General features: G+C 40.3%; 5 protein-coding genes and 1 long non-coding RNA gene across 6 annotated transcripts; 4 read left to right on the plus strand and 2 right to left on the minus strand.

Annotated features, from left to right (window-relative positions):
- The first annotated feature begins 624 nt into the window (after positions 1 to 624).
- LOC145701838 (serine/threonine-protein kinase pim-3-like) lies at positions 625 to 1,467 on the plus strand. Its single transcript, XM_081779054.1, has one exon. The coding sequence runs from the start codon at positions 625 to 627 to the stop codon at positions 1,465 to 1,467; it is 843 nt and encodes a 280-aa protein (XP_081635180.1).
- LOC145701839 (cytochrome P450 3A13-like) lies at positions 1,463 to 3,521 on the minus strand. The gene is made up of 5 exons (XM_081779055.1): positions 3,309 to 3,521; positions 2,960 to 3,262; positions 1,950 to 2,328; positions 1,724 to 1,906; positions 1,463 to 1,679 (listed from the first exon to the last, which is right to left on the minus strand). Exons 1-5 carry the CDS (start codon positions 3,519 to 3,521, stop codon positions 1,537 to 1,539), a joined length of 1,221 nt encoding a protein of 406 aa, XP_081635181.1. The 3' UTR covers positions 1,463 to 1,536.
- A 456-nt stretch (positions 3,522 to 3,977) lies between these two features.
- LOC145703594 (uncharacterized) lies at positions 3,978 to 5,909 on the minus strand. The gene is made up of 3 exons (XM_081780975.1): positions 5,529 to 5,909; positions 4,923 to 5,477; positions 3,978 to 4,543 (listed from the first exon to the last, which is right to left on the minus strand). Exons 2-3 carry the CDS (start codon positions 5,102 to 5,104, stop codon positions 4,102 to 4,104), a joined length of 624 nt encoding a protein of 207 aa, XP_081637101.1. The 5' UTR covers positions 5,105 to 5,477; positions 5,529 to 5,909; the 3' UTR covers positions 3,978 to 4,101.
- A 1,894-nt stretch (positions 5,910 to 7,803) lies between these two features.
- LOC145701840 (uncharacterized) lies at positions 7,804 to 8,741 on the plus strand. Its single transcript, XR_014134285.1, has 3 exons — positions 7,804 to 7,925; positions 8,450 to 8,561; positions 8,663 to 8,741. It is a non-coding gene; the product is annotated as an uncharacterized LOC145701840 (long non-coding RNA).
- A 9,673-nt stretch (positions 8,742 to 18,414) lies between these two features.
- Positions 18,415 to 19,996, plus strand: LOC145705098 (glyceraldehyde-3-phosphate dehydrogenase-like). The gene is made up of 6 exons (XM_081782553.1): positions 18,415 to 18,534; positions 18,582 to 18,750; positions 18,792 to 18,915; positions 18,962 to 19,278; positions 19,325 to 19,520; positions 19,679 to 19,996. The coding sequence occupies exons 1-6, from the start codon at positions 18,494 to 18,496 to the stop codon at positions 19,831 to 19,833; spliced, it is 1,002 nt and encodes a 333-aa protein (XP_081638679.1). The 5' UTR covers positions 18,415 to 18,493; the 3' UTR covers positions 19,834 to 19,996.
- LOC145701841 (anoctamin-10-like) lies at positions 19,931 to 22,610 on the plus strand. Its single transcript, XM_081779056.1, has 7 exons — positions 19,931 to 19,984; positions 20,634 to 20,894; positions 20,944 to 21,307; positions 21,459 to 21,912; positions 21,943 to 21,953; positions 22,002 to 22,256; positions 22,342 to 22,610. The coding sequence occupies exons 1-7, from the start codon at positions 19,931 to 19,933 to the stop codon at positions 22,608 to 22,610; spliced, it is 1,668 nt and encodes a 555-aa protein (XP_081635182.1).
- The last annotated feature ends 2,092 nt before the right edge of the window (positions 22,611 to 24,702 follow it).

The following is a 24,702-nucleotide window of genomic DNA, read 5'->3' on the forward strand; positions in this document are numbered from 1 at the left end:
AAATAACTCAAAATTTTAGCTGTATATTTGCTGTCATAATTAAAATCTAAGCTGAAATACTCAAGAATTGGCATTTTCTCTTCGTTGATTTCATTTTCCAGTTCTCTTAATATAATGCTGCTTTTTATCAGAAATCGAAAAATACTAAACTTTAAACGATCAAGTATTATTTACGTGGAGTTTTTCGACCCCGAAGATCCGCCGGTTTTTAGCAGTTTTGAAGAGGTCTCAAGACGTTCTTCAAAAGAAATCTGGCCAGCTCATCGTTGTCCTTCCAACACGTATCTTTTAAAGATTGCTCTTTTTGGAATCGACGTATTTAAAGTTAGACCCCAAGAAGAAGAGTTTTAGGTGTGTATTACATTTAGATTTGACCCTGTAAACTAGGTCAGCTATCAAAGACCTGCCGTGTCGTTCAAAAGGATCCTAGCGCGAGAGAAAGCGCAAAATTAGGGCATATGGTCATCAGTTTCGCTTCCCGGAATGGGCGCTTTGACCTAATTGTTCACCTGGGTTGACCTGATTGCCACCAGCTTACTCTGGCGCCCTCACCTGCTGAACTATATAAGCAATCTCCGTTTTACGATTTCATATCACACAAACAAACAATCCAAAACTCAAAAAATGTCTCAGCACTCCATTGAATCCGGATACACCTCCGAAGAAGAATGTTCCTTCAACAACCTTGAAATCATCGCCGCCGATGCTAAACGATTCGCCAAAAGTTTCTCAATCGAAGAAGAAATCATCAAGTCTGCGAATGGAATCGTCTACTCGGGCTTCGACCTTTCCACTGGAGAAGCAGTCATCGTCAAACAGATCCCGAAGACTTCCGTTTCCGAATACATCGCCATGGACGGTCGACAAATCCCTTCCGAAATTTACTTCCAGTTCAAAGCCGCCGAAGCCTGCGAAGCCGTTGTCCAGCCAATCGACTTTTTCGAGCGAAAATCCTCCTTCGTCCTTGTCATGGAAAAGATTGAGAATGTAACTGATCTTTACGAATTCGTCCGACAACATGGCGCGCTCTCCGCAGAAGCTGCTCTCTTCATCTTCAAACAAGTCATCGATGCAGTTCAAGAAATGAAATCCTCAGGAATCTCTCACCGCGATATCAAGGATGAAAACATTCTTATCGACCCCGAAACCCTCCAAGTTTTCATCATCGACTTTGGCTGCGCAAGTAAAACCAGTTCCTGCTCGAAACCCCGCGGTACTCCTGACTACTGGACACCAGAAATCTACACCACAGGATCCTCCTCTACCGAATCGGCTGACTGCTGGGCTCTTAGTGCTCTTCTCTACATTCTGCTCACCGGAACTTGGAAGTTTGAGAACCTCAAAGTCATTCGAAACTTCAGCCAAGAAAAACATCTCAGCCCTGAGTTCCGATCTCTTTTCGACCGTCTCTTTCATCCCTGCCCTTCCAAACGATTATCGATTTCTTGTCTTGCCAAACTCTTATGAATCTTTATACACGATTTTTTCTGTTCACATTTCTTCAAAGTTCAAAATACATAAAAATTTCTTTTAAATTTATCTTCTTTTAAAATGCAACTTGATCTCCTTCGAAAAATCCATGAAGAAGCTTGGGAGTCGGATGAGTTTGATATCAGGCACGAAACCTTCTGGAAGGCTGACTTCATAGTTTGAAACAAGTCGTTGAATTGCTAGTCGTGCTGTAAAAGTTGCATAAAAATAACACTTTTCTGATCATACATACCCTCAATATTAGCAAATCTCAAGCCGATACAATTTCTCGGGCCAGCTCCGAACGGCAGAAAGAATGGCGCTTTTTCTAACTCAGGGTCTTCAATAAATCGGTATGGATTGAATTCGTGTGCGTCTTCGCCCCAATATTCTTCCATTGTATGCAACAGATCGACTGGTACTTCGATACTCGCACCTTGAATTATAAACTTTAGGATATTGGTGAAATTTTTGTTCACCTCGAGTCATGGGAATACCGTTGACCATCGTATCAGCCTCGCACCAGCGTAAATGAATACCAACTGGTGGAAAGAGTCTCAAACATTCGTGCAATACAGCGCAGGTTAGAGGCATTTTCTTTGGATTCAAGTTGTCATAGTGCTCATCAAGGCCTCGAACTTCTTTGAGAACTTCTTGCTGTAGTTTCTGGTCTTTTGCAAGATGATAGAAGGCCGTTTGGAGCAATGTTTTCGTTGTCTCGTAGCCAGCAACAAATATAACAAAGATTTGACTGATAATTTCTGTCTCTGTCAGTCCTCTTTGGGCGTTTTTAGCAGATTTCTTATCAATCAGAAGCTGCTGAAAGACCTTTAAAAATGTGCGGTTCTTCTGGTCAGTTCAGGGTTCGGTAATTTGAGCTCATGCTAAAACTCAAGGAAACAAAGCTTGAGACTCACGATTTTTAATTTGAGTTTTGAGAACTCAGAGATGAGAAATCAATTCTGGCGATCCATGAGCCTATCAAGGAAGAGCTCGCTCAATTTGAGTTTTGAAAACTCAAAACACTCAAATCTCCCAAAAACTCAAAACTCTCAAAACTCTCAAATCTTCTCAAAATGATTTCTCAAGTCATTTTGAGTTCTCAATTTGAGGAAATTTGAGCGTCTAGCCAAAATGAGTTTTAGCTTGAGCTCAAATTACCGAACCCTGGGTCAGTTGCTGATGCGTTGAGAATCCCTCGGCAATACCTTGCGAACCAACTTACAGATTCGTAGCTAGAGCGGGTGGAAAAATAACATTTTCAATCGAAAAAGAATAAGAATTTTTACACCCTTTACTAAAGGGACTAATGCCGACCTCGTCAGCAAGCAAGCCTAATCCAGGAATCATGACGTAAAAGAACATAGACGGACCAGGATTCATTAAATTGTAGAAATGTCTTTACCTAGGGTTTTCATCAATCGTGATTCTTATTAGTGAATAACTATGTGTTTTTGCGAACTTCGGAAGATAGAGAAAATATGAAAACCGTCCTAACGGCTGGGTGGTTTTCAAAGTCTTTGAGATCTTTTAAATCTTCATTCATGTCAATCCCCATTGCTGCTGATAGAGTACCATCCATCGTAAATTTGCCTGCAATTGTACCCACATCAGTTGCTTCGCCTTCAAGACCATCTATTTGTTCTTCGAGAATATCCAGTCTATCTTTTATAATTTCCAGCATTTCCGTAAGTTGTCGATTTGAAAAGCTTGGGCTGATTGTCTGTCGGACTCTTCGCCATTGGTGTGGGTCCGTGATAACGTTCAGGGCTTCGCGAATGTCCTTTTCATGATATCAACAAGGACAAAAATTTCATATATTTAGGTCTTGTTCGAACCATTTCCTTTCCTTGGCCCATCGAGCCAGTAGGCTTCAATCTTGAGGTGAATGATGAAAAGTGTTTCACGAATACGTCATTGATGATTTCAGTATCGACAGTCCAAATAACGGGGTCAACTCCTCTATAAAATGCGACAGTTTTTCGGTTCTTCTCGCGCAATTCTCTTTCGGCAAACTCAATGTACCCATCATTTTTGATGTAGTGACCCATTGTTCCGAAGGTTTTGTACTTTCATGAAGATTAAATATTGTCGGTGTATTTTCTCAAAATTTCTTAGATATTTGTCTCAATCATTTAACCTTCCCTTTGGTTTTATAATTGGAATGCCCCAAGAATCAAGTTGAGTCCATTTGTAGTCAACATATAACTTCAAAATCGCAACAGTTGATGCTGAAATTTTCAACCAAAGAGGAGCATCGTCGATCATCTTTAGCAATTTTCTTGCATTTTTCTCTGCTACCTGCATTGTGAGCTTATCCGGGTCGAACAGAAACATCTCTAAAATGAATCTGAGCAGTCAGGGTCGAACAGTTTTCCACGAACTTTCGTTTTTTTATCTTTTATCTCTAATGTTTGTGTTGATCTGACTCATTAGTTTACACAGTATCGACGGCTCTATAATTTAGAGCCTTCTAGAAGAGTTCACGAATGCATCAATGTCTGGTTTTATTATGTACTCTTGAAGAAAATTTACAGGGTTTTAAAATAAGCTGCCGAAAAAAAAGGTTGACAGAAGTATTTTTGAACTGAATGGATGTTGAAAAAGGTTGCTGTTAGTCTGCGTCAGAAATCAGTGATTTTGTTGTTGATTAGCAATAGGCACGTGGTAAGGATATTTCGGATTTGCAATCAAATTTCCAGAGCCTTCTAGAGCTGGTGGTGGTGGGGGAGGAGGGAAATCTGGCGGTGCGTTGAGCAATGCTGAGGGATCGGGTACTGGAGGCGCTGGCGGCTTCACGCTGGGACGGTTAGACGATATGCTGTGCAGCGAGGTCGAAATAGGCCGAGATCCGCCGTTTTGGGATGGCACAGAAGAGGGTTTTGCCGGATCCGGTGCGTATTTGCAGAGTTTTATTGCTTCGGTAGGCGTTGCAGGATCGTCCTGACCCCATTCGTCGTCGGTGTTGTCGAAAGAATCTTGAGAATTTCTCCAGTGATCATCATTTCGACTGTCCTCTGGAATGATTTCTTCGTCGATATCGGGAAGAAGGGCATTTCGTTGTGTGTCGTTTCTAAAGTATGTTGATAGTAAGGCTTGCCAAAAATAAGAAAATATCTGAAGGACAAGGGGCAATAAATGTCATTTATAGCTTTGTTCATGATGTTTTAGCGAGTAGCGATAGTTCCGAAAGGTCAGAAGTATGTTTAACAATACAAAATTATGCTTTGTTTAATGACTTTTGAGTACAATTAATAATCGGGGATTTTTAATACAATATCATCTGTGCTGAGACAACTGAATGTCTCATAAATTATGAGACTCAATCATCATCAGGAAGAATTTTACTTTATGAATAGTACTGACTTGTAAAGCTCACTCAGAGCGAAAGCTATTCGATTTTCAACAATCAGACACTTTACTATGCCAAAGATCATCATAAAATAACTAACCTTGCTGGAGTTTCTTTTTTCTTCGACGGGCAACGGCAATAAATTATGCTCACCACAATAATAATTATTAGGAAGAGTGCACAGCCGCCGATGAAGATAAAAAAGATCATTGCTTCCATTCCCAAAATCCTCAGCGTTTTCTCCTCCTCTGTTGTGGTTTCTTTTGTGGTGACCACAGGCATTGTAAGAGCGTCCGTGATTGATGGACTTGTTAGGGATTATTTATTTTAGAGTTATTGGTATAGGAAAAACTTGAAATTAAGAACAAGAGGAGATCTAAGTGCTCTAAATCGTAAATCCTTCCTGTCGGTAGATGTCACATCGTCTGTGATTTCTTCTGGGGGCTGTAAACTTGGGGCGACTGTAGTCGATAAATATTCAGTGGTTTCTATCCTTCCAATTGTTGTTCTTGTCGTCACTGTCGTTGTTCGAGGCTCTGGCTTTGGCTCTGGCGTATCCAATATTCTCCCATTTGTATTCAAAGCGTAACAATATATGTCTTGGGTAAGAAGAAAAGTTGGATCAATTTCTTCGCATTTACATCTGTATCCTAATCTAAAATCATTAAGTTATGTAATTGCCTACTATTTATAAATTTTAACTTACGCTTTTGAAGAATCTTCGATACATTCTCCTGGCTCTTCGACATGTCCATCATCAATATAAACCATAGTGCATTTATGATCATTACAAGCAGATTGAGCCAAAATTCCATTTAGCAATAAAATATCACTTCGCATGATTTAAATTTTTTAGATTTGTTTTCTTCTCGTCTTCTGAAGCGGAGCTCTCTCACAATTGAATAGTACCCTCTCTCTTCGGAATTTAAACGTTTTTTATTGTTTTCAGCGCCACCCGGGGCCTACTTTTATGTGAGACGTAGCCTACGAGGTCTTCAAAATAGCTGGCTCTGAGTTCTGGCTAAGAGCTTCGCTGACTCATTTGACGCTTTTATTTTGTGGTCCAGGGTCAGAGCGACATTCACTCTGAGGGAGAAAACTATTCTAGTGACAACGGGTCACGTATCTACTGCTATCAATCATGTATAAACTTGCGTTGGGTGATTCTGACTGCGGGGCGAGTCAGTAGGAATAATTAAAGCAACAGTTAATCCAACGAAAATTTGTAATATATAGATAAAATCTATAACAAATGACCAAACTTATGAATACTGATGAAATGCAAGTCAAATGATTCATTTGTATCCAATAATTTTTCTGTTGTGAGGAGAAATAATGTGCTGAATACTAAATTTCATTCATGTGAAATAATCCGTGAAAGCCGACAATAAGAAGAGCTTGGTTGTCTGAGCTAAATAAGACTCCTAAAAGTCTACCTAAAGCTTCATTACCATGCAATTTTTAAATATGCAGTTTGATTTTGACGATCACTCTTCCTTGATTTCAATGAATAGAATTTCAGTTTTAGTTTAATAAAATTTATCAAGAGAACACTTCGTTCTGCAATTTCTCGATAAAACTGAATCTTAACCTTTTAATAACAAGATAAATTATTGCTTGCGTGTCAGAATTCAAGTTGCACCAGCAAAAATCACCGCAAAATCTCAAAGCGCTCTGAGAAAATCCAAGGACCTTCAATTAGCGATTATTCAGAATTAAAACGGGGCGCAAATGTGATTGCCAGCAAACTAATGACACAATCTGATTTCCGCGTTGCAAGGCTTGATAAGGGAATTTCCCTTGTTGGGACGGTGCGTCTCCATTAGCGGAATTTCTTTGTCTTCGATCGGCTGATAAGGAAAAATTCTTGCTGATATTCTAAAACGTGACATTTTGCCGCACTAGAAACTTACTATACTTTCCTTACCAGTTATCTTTTTAAGCTTCTTTAAAAAACGTGCATGATAGGATCTGGTAGGCTTTTTTTTACCCTCATACAACCTTGCGGGTTCAACCGGGATCTTTGTCTTTTAGCTGTATGGGAAAGCTGCTGATAACGCAGAGATACCCTTAGATTGACGCTAATGAAAGACGATTTTTATGCATTCATTCAAGCTGTATTTATTCTCAAATTCATATATTACAGTATTACTCAGTATCAATATTGGACTTTTAATCAATCTTCAAAGTATCTACCAATTTACAATAGTCGACTTGGTTCAACCAATAAAAGGCTCTAGCAAAAGGGCACTCTAAAGGAATGTTCTGAATTAGACGCAAAAGTGCAAGAATCATATAATTTCTAAGTTCAATTATTCGTTCGTCAATTTCTCAGCTGTTTAGATCTACCGCTGGCTGATTCGATTATTCGTAACGCTTTAGCTTCGGTTAGAATCGCTAAAATAACTGTCCAATTTAGCAACTGCAAATTCAACGAGTAATTAGTATACTTAGCTTTCGAAGAACTCAGCTGAAGAAGCCCTTGGCCGCCTGTCTGCCAGCGTATGGCACTATGTAGTATTAGGAGCTCTTTTATAACGTTTGTTTGGTTGATAAATTGCGTCGATTAGGCACTTTTGCGATGCGCGATCACGGTAATTACGAAAGCTAATAAACTCGTGAATATCCACTCGATCTGAACGTGACTTGCAAATGCTGCTTTTTTGAGCTTTGATTTTGCTGCTTTTTTCGCCAAAAAGCTGCTTTCATACCAAATTGGATCGGAATTTAATTTTTTTGTCGGTCTAAGCGAAAAAACAATAACGAAAAAAAGTTCGTTCGCGTAATTTTAAATTTAAAATCTTGTCAAACGAAAAGTGGGGGACTTTGTTCTTTAATTTTGTCTCGAAGTAAGTTTTATATTTGAGCCGTCTCACGCTTCCAAGAAGCAGGTGGTGCTCGAACGGAAAAAGGCTGAGTGAGCTTAATCGATTTATTGCATTCTGGGGGTTTTGGCTGCGTTCTGGAGTTTGGAAAGAAAAAAAATGACGAAAGAGGGGAATGTCGAAGATGAATAAAATTCCGGAGGAAGAAAATGAAGAGTCCTTGGAGAGCGAGGCTTTTGTCAGTTGTGATGAAGAGCACCTTTTTCACCAGCCAAAAGGTATTGTTCGCCTAAAATAGCAAAGTCAAGATTTTTCGCCAATTTTTTTTATAAATTTTCTATTTGAGAGAAAATTGGTTTATCAGAAAATTTTCACTGGATCTGGAAATGTTAACAAGGCCAATGAGTTCTGTGAGCATTCCAATATCTCCGGCGAATTCCGACGCATTGTATTTCACTCCAAATTCTTAATCACGTGGCAGTCACATGCATATCTACCGTCTTACCGTATTTAGTTCTCGCTTATCGTCTTTTCTAGCTCCCAGCTGGAATGCTGATGATTTCCTTATTTATGCCCACTCCGTTTTCGAGTTCGTTGAACTTGAATATTTAACTACGGTGGTTACTTAGTCCGGAAATGAATGCATTTCCGTCGTTTGTCTCATTACCTAATGAACTTACTCGGGTGGGTGCTTTTCCTCGTAAACGACCATTTTGCTCTGTAATTGAAGCCTGGGAATGTCCAGGAGAAAGGCGAACTAGAAATTCTTCCCGACAATTTTGACTCCAAACGTTCCATTTAGACAAGCGAAAGAAAATTCTTACAAGCTTTGAACGAGAAAATCAACAGCTCAAGCGGAGACTCAATCAGTTTGCCAAGGCGTCGAAGGAAATCGAGAGCATCTTATCAAACAGGTTCGTAAAATAAAAAAGAATATTGCTACCGTGAGGTCTGATATCGTGATTTTTCAAATGCCAGCGGGAGAAAAATTCATTTTGTAAATGAAAAATTGTAGAAAGAAGATCGAAATAATGCCGATTGATTTTGTAAAAGAGAAGATTCAAGGAACAGTTCAGAACGAATTTAGCGCTTGAGATAAAATTAAAACTCACCCCCGTCAACTCGTATCCTCTTGACAGTTGTCCGGTTCATTTGTCCCTGCCCTTGTCCGCAGTACTTAGACTAGGTGCTTAACCCGTTCACTGAACTTGCTCAAGCAACGAGCGCCGGAGCCGGAGCCGGAGATGACCGTACCGGACATTCTGACGCCGTCGTGGCAGAGCTTCAGACGAAGTTATCTAAAGCAGCGCGGAAAGAGAAACGATACAGGAATGGGATCGCAATTTTAAATGCTCAGTTCTCTACGTTTGTGGCAAATTCTTCCGTCTAACGACTAGGTGGAAAGGAGAAGAGGGAGCTTTCTATCAAAGCCACTATTGGCGAAAAATGTTCATACTTTCGTAATTATAGCTTTTTTCATGGAAACTATGAAAGGCCTTTTTAGAAAGCTTCATCTTTCATAACCTAACATACCCCCCCCCCTAAATTTCCGCGCAATTCGTGGTATTTCGCCCAAGTTTACGTTTCCTAACTTTTCCGAAACCCCCGAAATTTACGCTTCCTCGCGCTTCCCCGCGTTTCCAAATTTCTTCTCCTAACTTTTCCGCGTGCGCCCAAATTTACTCGCGACCCGCTGAAATGCGCGTCAACGCTAATGATTAAGGGTACCTGGGTCGAGATGGCCGACTTTTAGGGTATATTCTTGGGAACCTGGAAGGGTTGACAATGCGTACAATAGCTTTTTGGAAAGATCTTAGCTAGATCTCACTTTTGTCAGTAGCTTTTAATGATTTGTCAATATTTTTTTGGAAATCTAACCCGTCAAAGTTGGCAACTTGCCGAAAATGGACCAACTAAATGGCGAAATTCCGAGAAATCTGCCTAAGCAACCCCCCTTTTTTAAGCCTGAAATATAAATTTCAGACCCTCATCTAAATTTTGTCAGTAGCTTTTGATGAAATTCAAAAATTTTCTTAATTAAATTTTCAAAAGTTTGGACTAGTCTTCGCGAATTCTGCATTTTTGCTTGGTAAGCTTTCATTTTCCCCCATTTTGAGATGAATTTAATTTTCTGGGGCAATTTTAAGCTTCATTACGATGTTAATCAGGCCATAAGCTTTCATTTAAGCCCCTAATCATCAACATCGGAGATGAAAATTTTTTCGTCCAAATTCGAGGCGCTAGCATTTCCTTTGGATTTTTAACTTTGAAGTGGTTTTTGACGGTGAAAACGTTAAGATATCTATAGGGTCATAATAGAGTTTTTTGTTCCTCAGAACCTGAAGAATCCGATTTTACGGTCAGAAAATAATTTAAGGGGGTGTCCAAACTCGACCTAGGTACCCTTAATTAAAGGGCGCGTTATGCAATCATAGCGCCAAATTAAACCAAGGGATTTTAGTCTTTTTCAGGTACTTGAGGCGCTAGAATTGGAAATTTTTCGTGGCTTGGACACATAAAAATCGTACCATTCGAGGAACTTAAAATATTGAGGTCAGGATTTTGATCCGCAGAAGTCGTTTTCATCTATCGCACTAGTATAATGTTCTATCAAATATTTATAAACTTCACTGTAACAATAAACAATCATTTTATCAAAGATAATATAAGATAGGGCTGCCCTATAACTTATAGGCTATAAGGGAATCTGGGAAAGGGGAATCTTTTTTATAAAAGATCATCCTTTCTTTGCCCGGAGCGAGTAAAACAAGACTTTTGCGCACTCAGAAAGTTAACCGACGAAGCCAATCAGCGCCGCGAGCGAAAATTAGGGCGCACGCGGAAAAGTTAAGCGGCGTAAATTTGGGGGGTTTTGAACAAATCAGGAAGAGTAAATTACGGAAAATGTACCGAGGAATGCGCGAAAATTTGGGGGTGGGGTATGTTATGAAAAGTTCAAATTAAACATGTTCTTTTTGAAGATAATTTATTTTCATTATGCGATCCCGAACGATTGAGGCCACATAGTTGGGGTCAGAATAATCGATGAGGCTAGAGCTACTTTACCAGAATTTCGGTAGTGATAGGACTTTAATTATCTTGGCGAAAAAATAGATTAGAAGTCGCTCATTTAATCGGGATAGAGGTGGCTTTGCCTTCCTAAATTGCCGTTATAGAGACTCTAGTTACGCTGCTAGTCCCTTATCTTTCATAGATCATGCTCTGCTACGTGTAACTGGCGGGCTTAATTGGGCGGTCTACCAGGCGCAGGAAGTGGGCTTTCTGCGGCCTGGCAAATTAGCTGATAAGAAATTAGCCAGTACCTTCGCCCTTCGAAAGGGATGAAAAGGCGGCGCGTCAGACGTGACCCCTGGAAGCTATTTTGCGCTTTAGAAAAATAACCCTAACGAGTAAGAGTGAAAGATAAGGAAGCTAGATAATCGGTAATGCAGTTTTGAACTTTTGCATTTCATTTAGAAATTTTATCGAAACTATCAAGTCGGATTTCGGCTGAGTTTTGGAATGTAAAATTATGGAAAGAGAATTAGTACTCAACGGTTGGTGCGTTTCGCCGCGGAAGCTGCTTGTAATGAGATTCTTGAGCGGTGACCCGACGCCAGCCTTGACCTCCTATCGCTCGTACTGACCCACGGATTAGAATCGCTCATTCATAAAATTCTTCTGATTCAACTCTCTCAGGACCCGGGTTGCTAGAATGATGTCATCCCAAATTTGACTATAGATTCAAAGAATTTTTTTTGAGACAATGTTGATAATTATTGTTTGCATACTAATTATTTAACTTATTATCTTATTTCATAGGATTCATTGCTTCAAAATTATACTTATTTTCAAAATTTAATCTACCAAAAAGCTCATTACGCAGTTTGAAGAGCCCTTGAAATCTCCACCGCAAAATCTCTTTCTTATCATAAGAGTGAACCTTTGTGCGTAAAAATTTGGATGGGTTCCTCTCGTGGCCAATTCGAGAAATGTTCCTCTCGTGGCCATGCACCTCTCGTAGCCATGTTCCCCGAGTGGCCGTCAATTGACGCCAGATATGATTCAGAGGAATTCTGATATCAAGAAGGGTCTGCCAATCTACCCTCGACTTTTTTTTCTAACTCCATTTGAAATATAAAATGGCAAGTATCTCTGTATTTTTCCACTCTGTATAAATTATACAGAAAAATATAATCAATGTATTTTTATCTATTATAATATTCTCTAAAAAATCAGGCATGATTGATGGTAAAATTTTGAGTGGAGTAAAATTTTTAATTTTTGAAAAGATGCTTCGTAATTTAATTTTATTATTATAATAACTGTCCACATTGAACCGTTTATAGCTTAAAATATAAATTTATCATTATTCTGAATTTCGAAGAGAAATAAAGACCCTATTGATACCAGAATTCCCCTGATTTTACATTGTAAAGTTTACAAGTGGAGTTCTTCAAATGGAGTAAGAAGAAATAGTAGAGGGTAGATTGGCAGACCCTACTTGATATCAGAATTCCTCTGAATCATATCTTGCGTCAATTGATGGCCACTCGGGGAACATGGCTACGAGAGGTGCATGGCCACGAGAGGAACATTTCTCGAATTGGCCACGAGAGGAACCCATCCTAAAAATTTGCTAGAAAATCAACCTAGCTCAGGAAGAAGCAAAAGAACGCGTGGCCACGCTGACGAAGGAGAAAGCTGATTTGAAAAAAAAGTTCGAAAATGAACAGGCGGCCAGAATAAGGGCGGAAAAGGCTAATTGGGTTTTAGAAGATAAGCTAGGGACAAGTCACCAAAATATTGATGCTGACAATATTTGATTTAAATATTTCCGGCAAAATACGAAGCTGAATTAATTTTGATGGCTTAGATCTTCTAATGTTTAACTCGTTGCTTTAGAGAGAAAGCTATCAATTTCATCTACATCAGCTGTCTCGAATTCCGACTCAGCGTTTTTTTATGCTGGAATATTTATTAATTTTAAGGGGGTAGTCCTCGCTTTTGAAAAAATCGGAATTTTCAAATTTTCTTAGCAGATTCTGAAAGCTCGTTAGAAGAGCTAAAAACTTTGTGTTGACCATTTTTTCCGAATGTAAGAGGAAAAACCCCAAAATCGCACTTGAAAAGTGAGATTTTGATGAAAAATTTCAAAAACTCGAAATTTTTTGTCAATTTTATCCATAGATTTAGCTTTATTTCGATTTTAAATGACATCTAGATAATAAAAATAATAAATTTAATGTCTATTATTATGATAATTTGGTATAAATCTTCCTTAAAAAACTTATTTTTTCAAAATTTTGAGACCCAACCTTTGATTGATGGCATTACATTATGACTTTTTGGAATTTTTTTAAATTTCCCTTAATTCAAACCTAGACGAAGGTATAAACTTTCAAAAAATTGAATTAGTTTAAAATTTTGGAGCATCCTCTTGATTTTAGGCGCGTTTGAAAATAGGCCAAAATGGCGATTTCGCCCGGGCTAGGTTCGATTATCGCCCTCTAACTCCTTAAGCGGGCGAATAAAATTTTTTTCCGTGAATTCAAACTTTCATCAGGGTTTGACCTTTCTATTCATATAGTTTTTATCCCTGAACCCCAGCGCAAATTTGTGGGAGCGCTGTTCAAAAAGTACCGAGATCGCAAATAGCAGGGACTACCTCCTTAAAGCATCAATTGAATAAATTGACTAATTTTGATGACTTTGCTAAAAGACTCCGAATGCTTCAAACGAGATCAGCTTGAGCTCAAACTTCGCCGCTTTGAAGAGAAAAACTGACTCTTTCTACGCCGAAATAATCAAAAAAGCAACTGACACTGTATTCAAAATACAACTTGGCAAACAAGATCTTAGCATATCTTAGTAAACAAAGTCCCTTCTTGAATATCCGTTTTGCTTACCTCGGTACCGTTCCAGGAAGCGCTCGGAGTTGCTCATTATTTTCTTAAACATAAGCAGGTGGATGCTCCAAAGACCCTTCTAACGGGAACTTATACTCAGGAAAAGCGTTCATAACGGATGACCGTTATCCCGGTTGGTTCCTCCCTTGCCCGCGAAAATCTCCGGCCAGCGGGAGAAATTTTGCAACTGACAAAGATAAGCCCGACCATCAGTCTTCAATTACCGTAATGTGCGTGAAAGTAATTATACTACTCCACTGATTTAGCGTAAAATTTCGACAGCTGAAGGAGACATACTTGCTTAGAAGCAACTTAATCTCTACAAGCTGGTGATTTTGAGACACCAAAAGTAAAGAATACGTAGTATCTAAGGAGTTTGCTCGTCACTGTGAAATTTATGCACAATTTCTCTTGAATATATGATATATATATTATATATCAGATTTATTAAGCATCTTCACTTATAACAGTCCAGGTTATAGATTGAATTTCACAAACACTGTCATTTTTCTCAAATACAGTACTAATAAAGTTGTAAGAAGAATGAAGAACTTCGTAACGATAATACTTGAGGCCCATCGAGCGCTTTTCTTCGAAATTCTTTGTTGTAGGAAGCATCTTTATTCTTCTATCTTTCCATTCCTCCCACCCTGAAACTTCATTTTGGGCCACGAATCGCAGATTTTGTTTTTGTGGTGTTGTCAAAATTAGACAAAAATAGACCAATTCTTCCGTACATACCCCAGTGATCGTGCGTCGTCTATTTGGATCTTTACTATATTCAAGATCGAGCATAGTCTGAAACTGGATCGTCCAACCATTTATAGAAATTGGATAATCAAAGGCAGTAACAATGTTTTCTTTTACACCTGGTAGTCTTGCTGTTTCGGTTCTATGGTCAGATAATCGGTACACTATCTTTACATTCGCAATTTTCTCACCAGAAGAAAGTGCCTTCAAGAATAAAATAACATCGTCTTCAGTACTGGCTTCTCTTTCGTCAACCTGCTCGAAGACCTGTAGCATTCGTTTCTTCGACAAAGATATCTTTTCCTCGTCAGACAGACTGTTTTTTGTCTTTTCTTTTAGCGTACGGATTTCATCTTTCATTTTTTCAACATCTTCCTGCAGTTTTCGCATTAAATGATCGTTAAGACACTCCCCTTGTTCTATAATTCGATTCGTTCGAAGAACACCAGGGTCAGGGTCATTTCTGTAATCTCCAAGAGTGCTCTCTGAAGGGGTTGGCGAAAAACCTGATTTTTTACTCTTTGAATTTTTAGTCATTTTTAGACTTTATTTATTCTGCTCACTAAGATGCGCCTCTGATATAAATAGTAACAGAGCTGTGTCAGTTCCGCCGGTCAGACCGCTGTGATGAGTAATATTCCGAAAGATAAGTTTTATTACAAAGCAATAAATTATTGATAACGTTTTGTAATCCAAAATTTTTATAGAATTCGTTCATACTTCTCTGAAAAGAACGGAGAATAGTCTCGTCTGCTATCGTGAATATAAACCTGCGCAAATACAAGTTCTAATCCTTCTCCCAACGAGAGAATGCATAAATGGATCAATCACGCGGCGATTTTCGTCCAAGTTCATCCCTCAAACGCGTTCAATTCTTTATTCAAAAACGCTAAACTAGCGGACAAAAACTCAAGTGAACCAAAAAATGTTTTTCTAAATAATTTAGTCCGAAAGCCACAAGAATCTCTCTAGTCAACGTGTAAGCCAAATGAATTCCCTGTACTATTTCAGACCTAGAATTGGCCAGATCCTTTGTGCAAATCCTATTTTTCGAAAATTCCTGAGGTAGACCTCATCGTCGTGGTTTGCACTCGCGTTCTCCCAAATTAAAGCGATTCTAAGTGGCACTACACACGCGGGAAAGACCTTTTAGATAGCAAAAGGACGTTTCCGACTTTTCAAGTTGCCGATTAATTATTGACATCGAGGGATCGTTTTTCGAGTAGCGCTTAATTACGAGAAAGTATTGAATATCCCGCTTCAGCACTTTTTTTCAAAAATGTCAAACGTGTGTTTGAAGTGAGATTCGAATTAAAACCTCAAACGTTTATCGCTCCTCTGCCTTCTCAAGATACTGCTTCCTATCTGGGAGTAGCTTGCGTTTAGCCTTTTCATAATCCTGGCCGCTGTCTATGGCTGGCTGAGGTGCCAGATGTCTTCCATCACGCCGATATCGCCAGTTTACATAATCCGCCCTTACAACAAAAATGGCAGAGAGGCTTAGTCTCTGGATAAAAGATATTTAGAAGGACTTTTAATACGCGATGGAAATTTGGAAGTTTCGACTGACTCTCTTTTCTTATCAAGAAACCTTTTAATTTCGAATATCGTAAAAGGCGAACTTGGAGCCGCATAAAATCGAGAGAAAACTGAGCAATTAGACCATACAGGGCAGGTTCCATCTCGGATTCAGAACGATCTAAATACTAATCCGCGCGGGGATTACCCTAAACGTAATGCGCCGATTGGCGTGAAATCCCCTGCCTATCTTTCGTAATTTCGCTGGCTTTGGAACGTGGCACTTATTTCGGTCCAGTTTTTTCGACGAGAGATGATCGCTTCCGCCTCACTCATTATAAAACAGTTACTTCGGATGTTTACGTGAGAAACACTTTTGCCGCAAAATGGAAGCGACACAGCAGATTCATCCGGAATCGGGAAATCGCCAACCCAGATTTTTCACTTCCTTTCTATCCTTCCCAGATTTTCATTTTAGAAGTTTTTCAAGATGGCTTTCTTTTTTAAAAAAGAAGCTGGGCTGGGCAATCTGTGTAGAAAGCCTGAGTCAGGTTCTGACGATCCGAAATGAAAAGCCGGAAAGCGTCATTGCTACGACGAAGCCACAATTTGTCTCTTTTATATTGGGGAAGCCGCTTTGCGGCTTCTTTTTTTTTTAAAGCCGCTACGCAGCTTTTCTTTTTGGGTCTTCAGAATCTGACTCATGTTTCCTACTCAGGTTGCTGAGCCCAGAAACGAAGAAAATAGATTAAATATTCAACTAAACAGTTAAATAACGCTTCGACTGTAGAGTTTCGAGAAGTAAGGATGCTTTTGGTTATGAGCTGGATTCATTCTCCGCCGCAAATGCTCTGTCTAACGGGGTACTTGACGCTAGAAGCTCGCAGATTTACATTTTTTCTGTTCAATTTCGCGGGTGCTCGAAAAATTCTAGCTCCGAAAAGCACCATAATGAACGGCAAGAAGCATAATTTCCTTCTTCTGTCGCACTTCTTCGCACTAGCGGGTGGAAAATGGAAGCACGATTAAAATGGAAGTTGGTGCTTTCAGATGATTATTTTTGGCGAAATATATAGTTCGTTTGATCCCATTACGTCCACTCGTTTCTGTTTGGAGCTTTAGATAAGCTCAGCGGAGAAAAGGAAATATTTTAAAAGAGCTTATTAGAATACACGTTCTAAAAATATAACCCCGTTTATGGACCTTTTTGAACGTCAGAAACGCTCTTCACAAAGATCATTTCAACTCGGCGAGTCCGAATTCTAGTCCGAAAAAGTTCGTGGGAGCTGGGAAGGAGTCATATGTATTCTAGCATAAGCACTGTATCGCCTCCACCGCAACAGATCGGAGACCGACTTGAGCCCGTTTCCGTGACATGCATACCGCTACTCACCGGTGAATGCTGATCAGTTAAGGGTTAACTGACGAGGGCACTTAAATCAACCCGGATAGAGAACGTAATCCTGAGTGATATATTCAAATTTATTTTAATCAACTCAGAGTTTTTTCTTATTCGTCTTACCAACGCAAAACTACTTCCTGCTTTTCATCACTGATTGAATCACTGATGATTAATTAAAACAAGAAAAGAGTAAGAGAGAGAATTGGTCCACTTGAAGATGAGCTTTAGAAATTTAGAGGTGTTAGAAACAACTTTAATCTCAAGTACAAGTAATTACTGTAAGTAACTCTTCTATTCTCAGTAAAATATGGAAGTTCCAAATAAGGATGCTGACACAAATTGGCCAGCCATTACCAAGTGTTACGTTTACGAAGCAAATAAAATTATATAACCTTATTATTCTCTACAGTTTTATATCAAATTATGAGAAGAAATTTAGTAGAAATTATATAATCGCTGACTGCCAGAGGGATGAAATGCTCTGCCCCGAGTCTCGTGCAAGTCCTAATCATGCCTTATTTGCGTGTTCAAGGCGAAAGTCGCCTGAAGTGCGTTTACATAACCTTTCTGCAAGGTCTACCTAGCTGACCATTACATAATTCTCACGCAACCCTGGAAACTAAAAGACCGATTTACCGAATTTCTAGAGCACCTATTTTCATTTTTAAAATTCCAAAGCCAAGTTCAGTTGCGTTTTCAACTTTGACAAAAAGAGGTAGCCAAGACAACGGATTTTTGCTTTATAAGTTTTTTACAATCACGCGGCGGGTTCGTGTAACTGACCAAATGCTCGCGATAAAATCGAGAAGAAGCAGTCGCAGCCCGTCACATTACCGGAAAAATTTAAATAGAGAAGAGTACTAACCGAAAAAAATCGAACTTTCGAAAGAAACTCGCGAGCTTCAGAATTTCACGAGCTTCAGCAACAAACGCCTTCCATAGCCACTTTACCTACACCCTTCTCTAGACCAATTTATGTTGTGCTTCGTCCAAATCAAAATCGTAGAGATCAAAAGACTGCCTTCAAAAACCTCCGAAAGAACAACCCAAAAGCCTCATTGTGACAACCTTATTGAGCCTATATTCACTTCCCTCACTTTGTTCGATACGTAATAGACCCTTGAATTTTATACGTACCCACGTCGCTGCCCACATCGAACAAGAGAGGAAACGCTTTTCATGTTCCACTTTGTCAATCTACAGTCAAAAAACTTTTTAAAAATGTCAACTTACCACGTAAATTTAGAGTTTTTGTTGTTCGTTCAAAATGGTTAACATTGGTATCAACGGATTTGGCCGAATTGGTCGGTAAGTTTTCAAATTCCTTTTGAACATGAAGATTAATTTGAACTTAGACTCGTCTGCCGAGCTTCCTTGGCCCGAGACGACGTCAACGTCGTCGCCATCAACGATCCCTTCATCGATCTTGACTACATGGTCTACATGTTCAAATACGACTCCACCCACGGCGTCTTCAAGGGCGACGTTTCTGCTCAGGATGGAAAGCTCGTCATCAATGGAAAGGTAAACCATCCATCTCTCCAGCTATTTGATCCTTACTCTAGGCTATCTCCGTCTTCAACAACCGAGACCCCGCCGAGATCCAGTGGGGATCTGCCGGAGCCGACTTCGTCGTCGAATCTACCGGCGTCTTCACCACCATTGACAAGGCTTCCGCTCACTTGAAGGGTAAGAAACTGAATATTGAAAAACACGCTCATCGATCATTGATAAGGTGGTGCTAAGCATGTTATCATCTCCGCTCCTTCCGCTGATGCTCCTATGTTCGTCGTCGGTGTCAACGAAGATAAATACGAATCCTCGATGAAGATCGTTTCTAACGCTTCCTGCACCACCAACTGCCTTGCTCCCCTCGCCAAGGTTGTCAACGACACCTTCGGTATTGAGGAGGGTCTCATGACCACCGTCCACGCTTACACCGCCACCCAGAAGACCGTCGATGGTCCCTCTGGCAAGGCCTGGCGAGATGGCCGAGGCGCCGGACAGAACATCATCCCCGCCTCTACTGGTGCCGCCAAGGCCGTCGGAAAGGTACTAAAACTGTCAATTATTCGCCTTCTAACGTTCTCTTTTACAGGTCATCCCCGAGCTCAACGGAAAACTCACTGGTATGGCCTTCCGAGTGCCAACCCCCAACGTTTCCGTTGTCGATCTCACTTGCCGACTCCAGAAGCCCGCTTCTCTTGAGGAAATCAACGCCGCCATCCGATCTGCCGCTGAGGGCAAGATGAAGGGCGTCCTCGGATACACCGAAGATATGGTCGTCTCTTGCGGTAAGCGTCTTGCATCTGTTATTATACCGTAGCTGCACCGCTTTAGAAGCACCTTGACCCGCTAGTCCTAAGGATAAACGCAGGGGTTAGGTTAACTCGCGTGTTTTGGATGTTCAAAAGATTAGCATAGCGACAACACAAATAACGGTTTTATTTAGACTTCAACGGCAGCACCTTCTCCTCGATCTACGACGCCAAGGCCTGCATCCAGCTCAACAACCAGTTCGTCAAGCTCGTCTCCTGGTATGACAACGAAAACGGCTACTCCAACCGAGTCGTCGACCTCATCAAGGTCATGGCGGCCAAGGAGTAAAGCTCCTTTTTGCCTAGCAAAGCTAATTTATGAAAAAACAGTCTGTGCTACCACAAGTGCTCAAGGAAAGCATTTACTCTGTCTATGTTGATATGTTATGTGTCCAAATCTGTTCAAAACCTTCAAAATTCCATACGGAATAAACGTTCAAGTTTAAAACCTACCCAGCCTTGTCTTTCTTTTTATTGTTTCTAGGTTCGAAAATGTTAAACGAACTGAAAGGAAGTCCTCATTAAACCTACGTAATTTCTTCTGAATGAATCGCGGTAGACATTAAATTCTTTGAGAAAGTTGCTGATGTTCGTTCTGTAGTCCCCCACCCTCTTTCTCTCTCCTACGATTGGTTGACGAAAGGAAAGCCCCAGCACTCGAGGCTGACTCACGGATATTTGAAGATAATTTCGACGTTTCTTTTCAATCCAAAGGTCACTCCTACAAGGACGCGTTTTTGAGACCAAAAATTCCAAAGAAATAGAGAGATGGACGAAAGAAGCGTTTACTCGATCTATTTTTCGAAGAAAGCCCAAAAAGAAGCAATAAATTTTCTAGTTGGAGAATTGGAAAGAAATAAATGGAAGACATCTTTTTACGACGGAGAAAGCAGAATTTTGTTGATACATCCGACGCTAGAGGGACTCTATCTTTCGGCGGAGCGATACTTTTTGTACAAGAAATGCAACAGTGTTCCTCCCTTTCAGCCTTTCAACTCTGACATAAAGGAAGGGATCCTATAAGTGAAAATACATGGTTTGATGTTACGGTAATAAACTGAAATCATCATTTAATGATCCCAACTATAGGATCAATTCATCCACATCGAAAATGGCATTGATTTTTTCACAGCAGCAGAACAATTGCTGTTGATAAAGAAGGACTTGGAGAATCTCCGAGCTGGGGACAAAGATTCAATTGTTCCTGGTCATCCTGAAGCAACTCTCTACCCGGGGAAGAGTATTTTGCGGAGATTTATATCAGCTGAACTGATTGGTGAGCATTATCCTCTTCATGATCGGGAAGATTTGGATAAGCTTAGAGCTTCTTGGCTTCGAAACAAGGAGAGGATTTGAAATTAATGCTATTGAATAGCTTTAGTTGAAGTATGATGATTAGATTTTCAATCCGACTAAGTTAAACTTGATCAACCAGCCACTGAAGATGCTGGATGAATATTTCGGAGTAGAACTTGGGCTATATTTTTCGTTTGTTGAGACGTACGCACGCGCACTCGTTGTTTTAGTTCTCGTCATTTTCGCAAACATGGTATTAAATTTGAACCCGATGCTGACTTCCGTCCTTGTGATTGCCTGGTCTTTCGGGTTTATTCTTGTCTGGAGACGCGGTGAAATGGACCGGGCTTATAAGAAAGGAATTCTGAACACTGTCGAACGTGGATGGGAGGAAGCGCGTCCAGAGCATTTCGGAAAGCTTTCCAGAAACGAGATTACCGGAAAACAAGAGCCGCATTACGGGACGGGTTAGAAACATGTTTGCATTTTTATCAAAGGTGTGGCTCCAAAAGAGCGCTCCGGCATTTTCAACTACAACGCGCGAACTTTAGATCACTAAAAAGCATTTGAAAAAATGCCTTTTTGAAAAAATTTATATGTTTTGAAACCAATTAAAAGATCCATTCAAGCAGAAGATGAGAATAATCGCTTCATACAGTGCAACTGCCCTCTGTTGCTATGCGTCGTATCTGATCATGGAATACTATTATTCTTGGGAAAAATATGCGTACGCTGAATTTGGAATCGACTCTTACACGGCCATGGTTCCCGGAATTATCTACACGATTATCGTTATCATCACTTCCCAAAAATACCGCCAATTCGCCCGGAAATTGACAAACTTCGAAAACCACCGAACGGAATCCGCCTTTCAGAAAAACCTTCTCGCCAAGTTACTCGTGTTCGAATTCATCAACAACTTCCTCGTCCTGTACCTCCTCGCGTTCATTTACGAAGATCTGGAAATGCTCAGGAGTACCGTGATAACTACGATGACAATTTCTCAAGTTTTCGTTGAAATTTTCGAAGGCGTGGTACCATTCATGGTATATAAGAAGCGGACTAAGGAAGGGCTTTTGTGAATGCGCTGGAATGTTTTTAGTTACAATAAGTGTTAAGTACACACTCGTATTAAAACTCTTAGTTGATTGATAAAAGAAGATAAGCCTGGAAAGAATTTGAATAAGAACTTTTCGAACCTGTGCGAGCAAGCGACGTACGAAGCGAACCGAGACGAGTACGAAGGGCACTTTGATGAGTACCTCGAGATTTGGATTCAATTCGGCTACGTAGTCCTCTTCACTTCTATTTACGAGTACGCGCCGCTCTGTGCTCTCGTCGCCACGATTATCGAAATTAGAAATGACGCGCACAAGTTTTTGAATCTATTCAAGAGGCCGGAATCTAGAATCGCCGGTGAGTTCAGCCTGTTTAGAATTTCAACCTGGAGAACAACAAAGCCTTCCAAATGCTCGAATTTCAATACCCATTTTCATTTCAGAGTCAATTGGCTTCTGGGACGACGCATTCTCGCTGCTTGCATTCCTCGCGATTCCAACCCAGATCGGTCTCGGAAAGATGATGGGCCTCACAACCTGGAAAAAGGCAGCGATTGCCGAGCACTTGGTCATCTTCCTCGCAGTCTTCGTTAACAGGCTCCGGCCATGTCCAGCAGAAACGCAAAAACAAATAGACCGCGACGAGTATTTTAGAACTCATCGTCACGAGAGCCATTTACTGAAAAAAGTTCAGGAAAATAAACACGATTGAAGAAGTTTTTAGATTCACTTTTCCGTAACTTTGAGCGCGGAATGCTGAGTAAGGAGTCCGAAACGGGCACGTAAGTGGACATAGGGTGTCGGAATTCAGCCCTCGTTCGCAGGCATGGGTCGCGCACCGCTTGTTGGAATTTCAGTCCCAGCAGTTTTCAGAAACTCTTGGAAATTCAAAATGTTGCTCTTAGATGATCCTTTTCTACGGGGAATAGAAGTTACTGGGCTCTAAGTACAGTGGTGAATCCTCGATTGGGAAGGACGCGCTGAATCCTCGATTGGGAAGCGGCAGCGCATATAGCAAGCCAATCTCTAGAGAAGAGCGGTGCGGACCGAATCCTCGATTGGGAAGCGGCAAGTCAAAGTGACCTTCCCAATCGAGGATTCACCACTGTAATCTGATAAGCGAATTACGGGCGAGTTATTACTTCTGGGCATTTGGGAAACAACGATTGATGAAAATCAAAACGCTCGTCTTGATGTGGCGATATTTTGAGCGGCGCAGGCTTCTAAAAACATGTTGCTACCAAAAACTTGTTGTTGCTCGTAGTTTATTTGGGACACAGTGTAACACTTTGCTCGAAAATCCCATTTGTAACATTTATTCGCAATTCCACGATAATCTAATATTTAGGGGAAACGTTGACGAGAGAGCTTACAGGGAAATTTCTCAACTCCAAAATCAACATCACTTTTTTTTGCTTTGGCACATCATCTCCTGGCATGTTTTTTCTACGAACATCCCTTTGAAAGGTGTGGTGCGCTTATGAAGCGCGTCAATTTTTAGTGTAAAATTCGATTCCGCCACTCTCTTTTAACGAGTGCTCATTGTTTTCAATTCAATGCTACCGTTCGGCGAAGTTGCATTGCCTCTACCTACGTGGTCCCTCTTTCATTTATATTCTCTGATGTTACAAAGAAGTAAAAATGTTCGATTACGTATTCGTGTAATTCGCGGATTAGGAAGAGAAACACAAGTCCGGCGAAAAATTCTCTATATGTTCTATTGCTGAAATTCTATCATTTTCACAACGGGTTATCTTAAGTACCATGTCAAGCTAATCCTATAATGATGATGCTTAGAGGGAAAATTATCAACTTTCGTCTTGAGATTAGCAGAAACCCAGGGTAACTTCCTCTCTCAGTAGGATCGCTTCTCCATGAATAGCAATATTCACGGAAATTCTAGTTTCGAGGAAATTTTGGACTAAATGAACTTTTTTGTTGAAAGACACGGCAAAAGTGCAAAACGGCTACGTAGCGCGATGCAGGCCTTCGTGAATCCACAATCCGCTTCCCAGAATCACCCAAATACTGATAAAGCTACACAGGCAGGAGATATGATCAGCTTTCTTTGTAACACGTGTAGATCTTCTAAAGACGCGTTCGACGAGATCAGTCTCTAAAATCCCACCATGTTAGTGCTGATAATATCAGTTGGCGATATTCAACTTGGGCTGGTATATTCCGATAACCCAAATATTATGGCATTTATGTTAATGGCTTAACGCTCTACCGCATCACCAATACAACCATCAATAAACTCCGAATTGCCGTATCTACTCGATATCTAAGAATAATCACTTCCTTCTCGCTACACCTTTTTGATAAAAAAAATGGTCGATAAAAGTCTCTTTCGAGTACCACAGTACTAACCGCAATACTACTACCTAGAACACGTCACTTTCAGAAAGCACCGTATAATTATCCTGCCAAGTTCAAGAGGACCCCCTTGTCAAATTTTTACAGTTCTTTTTTCGTGAAAAGGAAATTATACCCGAGTAAGTTTCTTTCAAAAAAGTTTGTTGTAATCACAACCGATCTCCGCGAGCCATCTAAATATCGTCGCAAGCATAAGGGAAGTGGAGGTATTCTAAGTTTAGAACTAACCACACTTCTTGTTTCCGGACATTCCCGTAGGTGAGGGAACACGCCATGTTTCCGCCACTACAGCGTAGTCACTAAAGATTGGCAAAACTCCGCACTAACGTGAAAGCAGACCACAAAACGTAGCATTAATTTTGTGTTCCTCAACGTGATCGATTATAAAACTGACATAAATTGAAAAATAAACGATTAAGACATCTACA

This window comes from Oikopleura dioica, chromosome PAR, assembly GCF_907165135.1.
Source record: "Oikopleura dioica chromosome PAR, OKI2018_I68_1.0, whole genome shotgun sequence".
Lineage (NCBI taxonomy): Eukaryota > Metazoa > Chordata > Appendicularia > Copelata > Oikopleuridae > Oikopleura > Oikopleura dioica.

Excerpts from the sequence above, each read along its gene's own strand:
- LOC145701841 (XM_081779056.1), top strand. The coding sequence starts at position 19,931 with ATGTGTCCAAATCTGTTCAAAACCTTCAAAATTCCATACGGAATAAAC. Across the intron at positions 20,895-20,943 it reads GGCTTCGAAACAAGGAGAGG|ATTTTCAATCCGACTAAGTT; the intron begins ATTTGAAATTAA and ends TATGATGATTAG. Across the intron at positions 21,308-21,458 it reads AGAGCCGCATTACGGGACGG|ATCCATTCAAGCAGAAGATG; the intron begins GTTAGAAACATG and ends ACCAATTAAAAG.
- LOC145701838 (XM_081779054.1), top strand. The coding sequence starts at position 625 with ATGTCTCAGCACTCCATTGAATCCGGATACACCTCCGAAGAAGAATGT.
- LOC145705098 (XM_081782553.1), top strand. The coding sequence starts at position 18,494 with ATGGTTAACATTGGTATCAACGGATTTGGCCGAATTGGTCG. Across the intron at positions 18,535-18,581 it reads GGATTTGGCCGAATTGGTCG|ACTCGTCTGCCGAGCTTCCT; the intron begins GTAAGTTTTCAA and ends ATTTGAACTTAG. Across the intron at positions 18,916-18,961 it reads GGCTTCCGCTCACTTGAAGG|GTGGTGCTAAGCATGTTATC; the intron begins GTAAGAAACTGA and ends ATCATTGATAAG.
- LOC145703594 (XM_081780975.1), bottom strand. The coding sequence starts at position 5,104 with ATGCCTGTGGTCACCACAAAAGAAACCACAACAGAGGAGGAGAAAACG. Across the intron at positions 4,544-4,922 it reads AAAAAAGAAACTCCAGCAAG|AAACGACACACAACGAAATG; the intron begins GTTAGTTATTTT and ends AACATACTTTAG.
- LOC145701839 (XM_081779055.1), bottom strand. The coding sequence starts at position 3,521 with ATGGGTCACTACATCAAAAATGATGGGTACATTGAGTTTGCCGAAAGA. Across the intron at positions 2,329-2,959 it reads ACCACCCAGCCGTTAGGACG|ACTGACCAGAAGAACCGCAC; the intron begins GTTTTCATATTT and ends ACCGAACCCTGA. Across the intron at positions 1,907-1,949 it reads CGGTATTCCCATGACTCGAG|GTGCGAGTATCGAAGTACCA; the intron begins GTGAACAAAAAT and ends TTATAATTCAAG.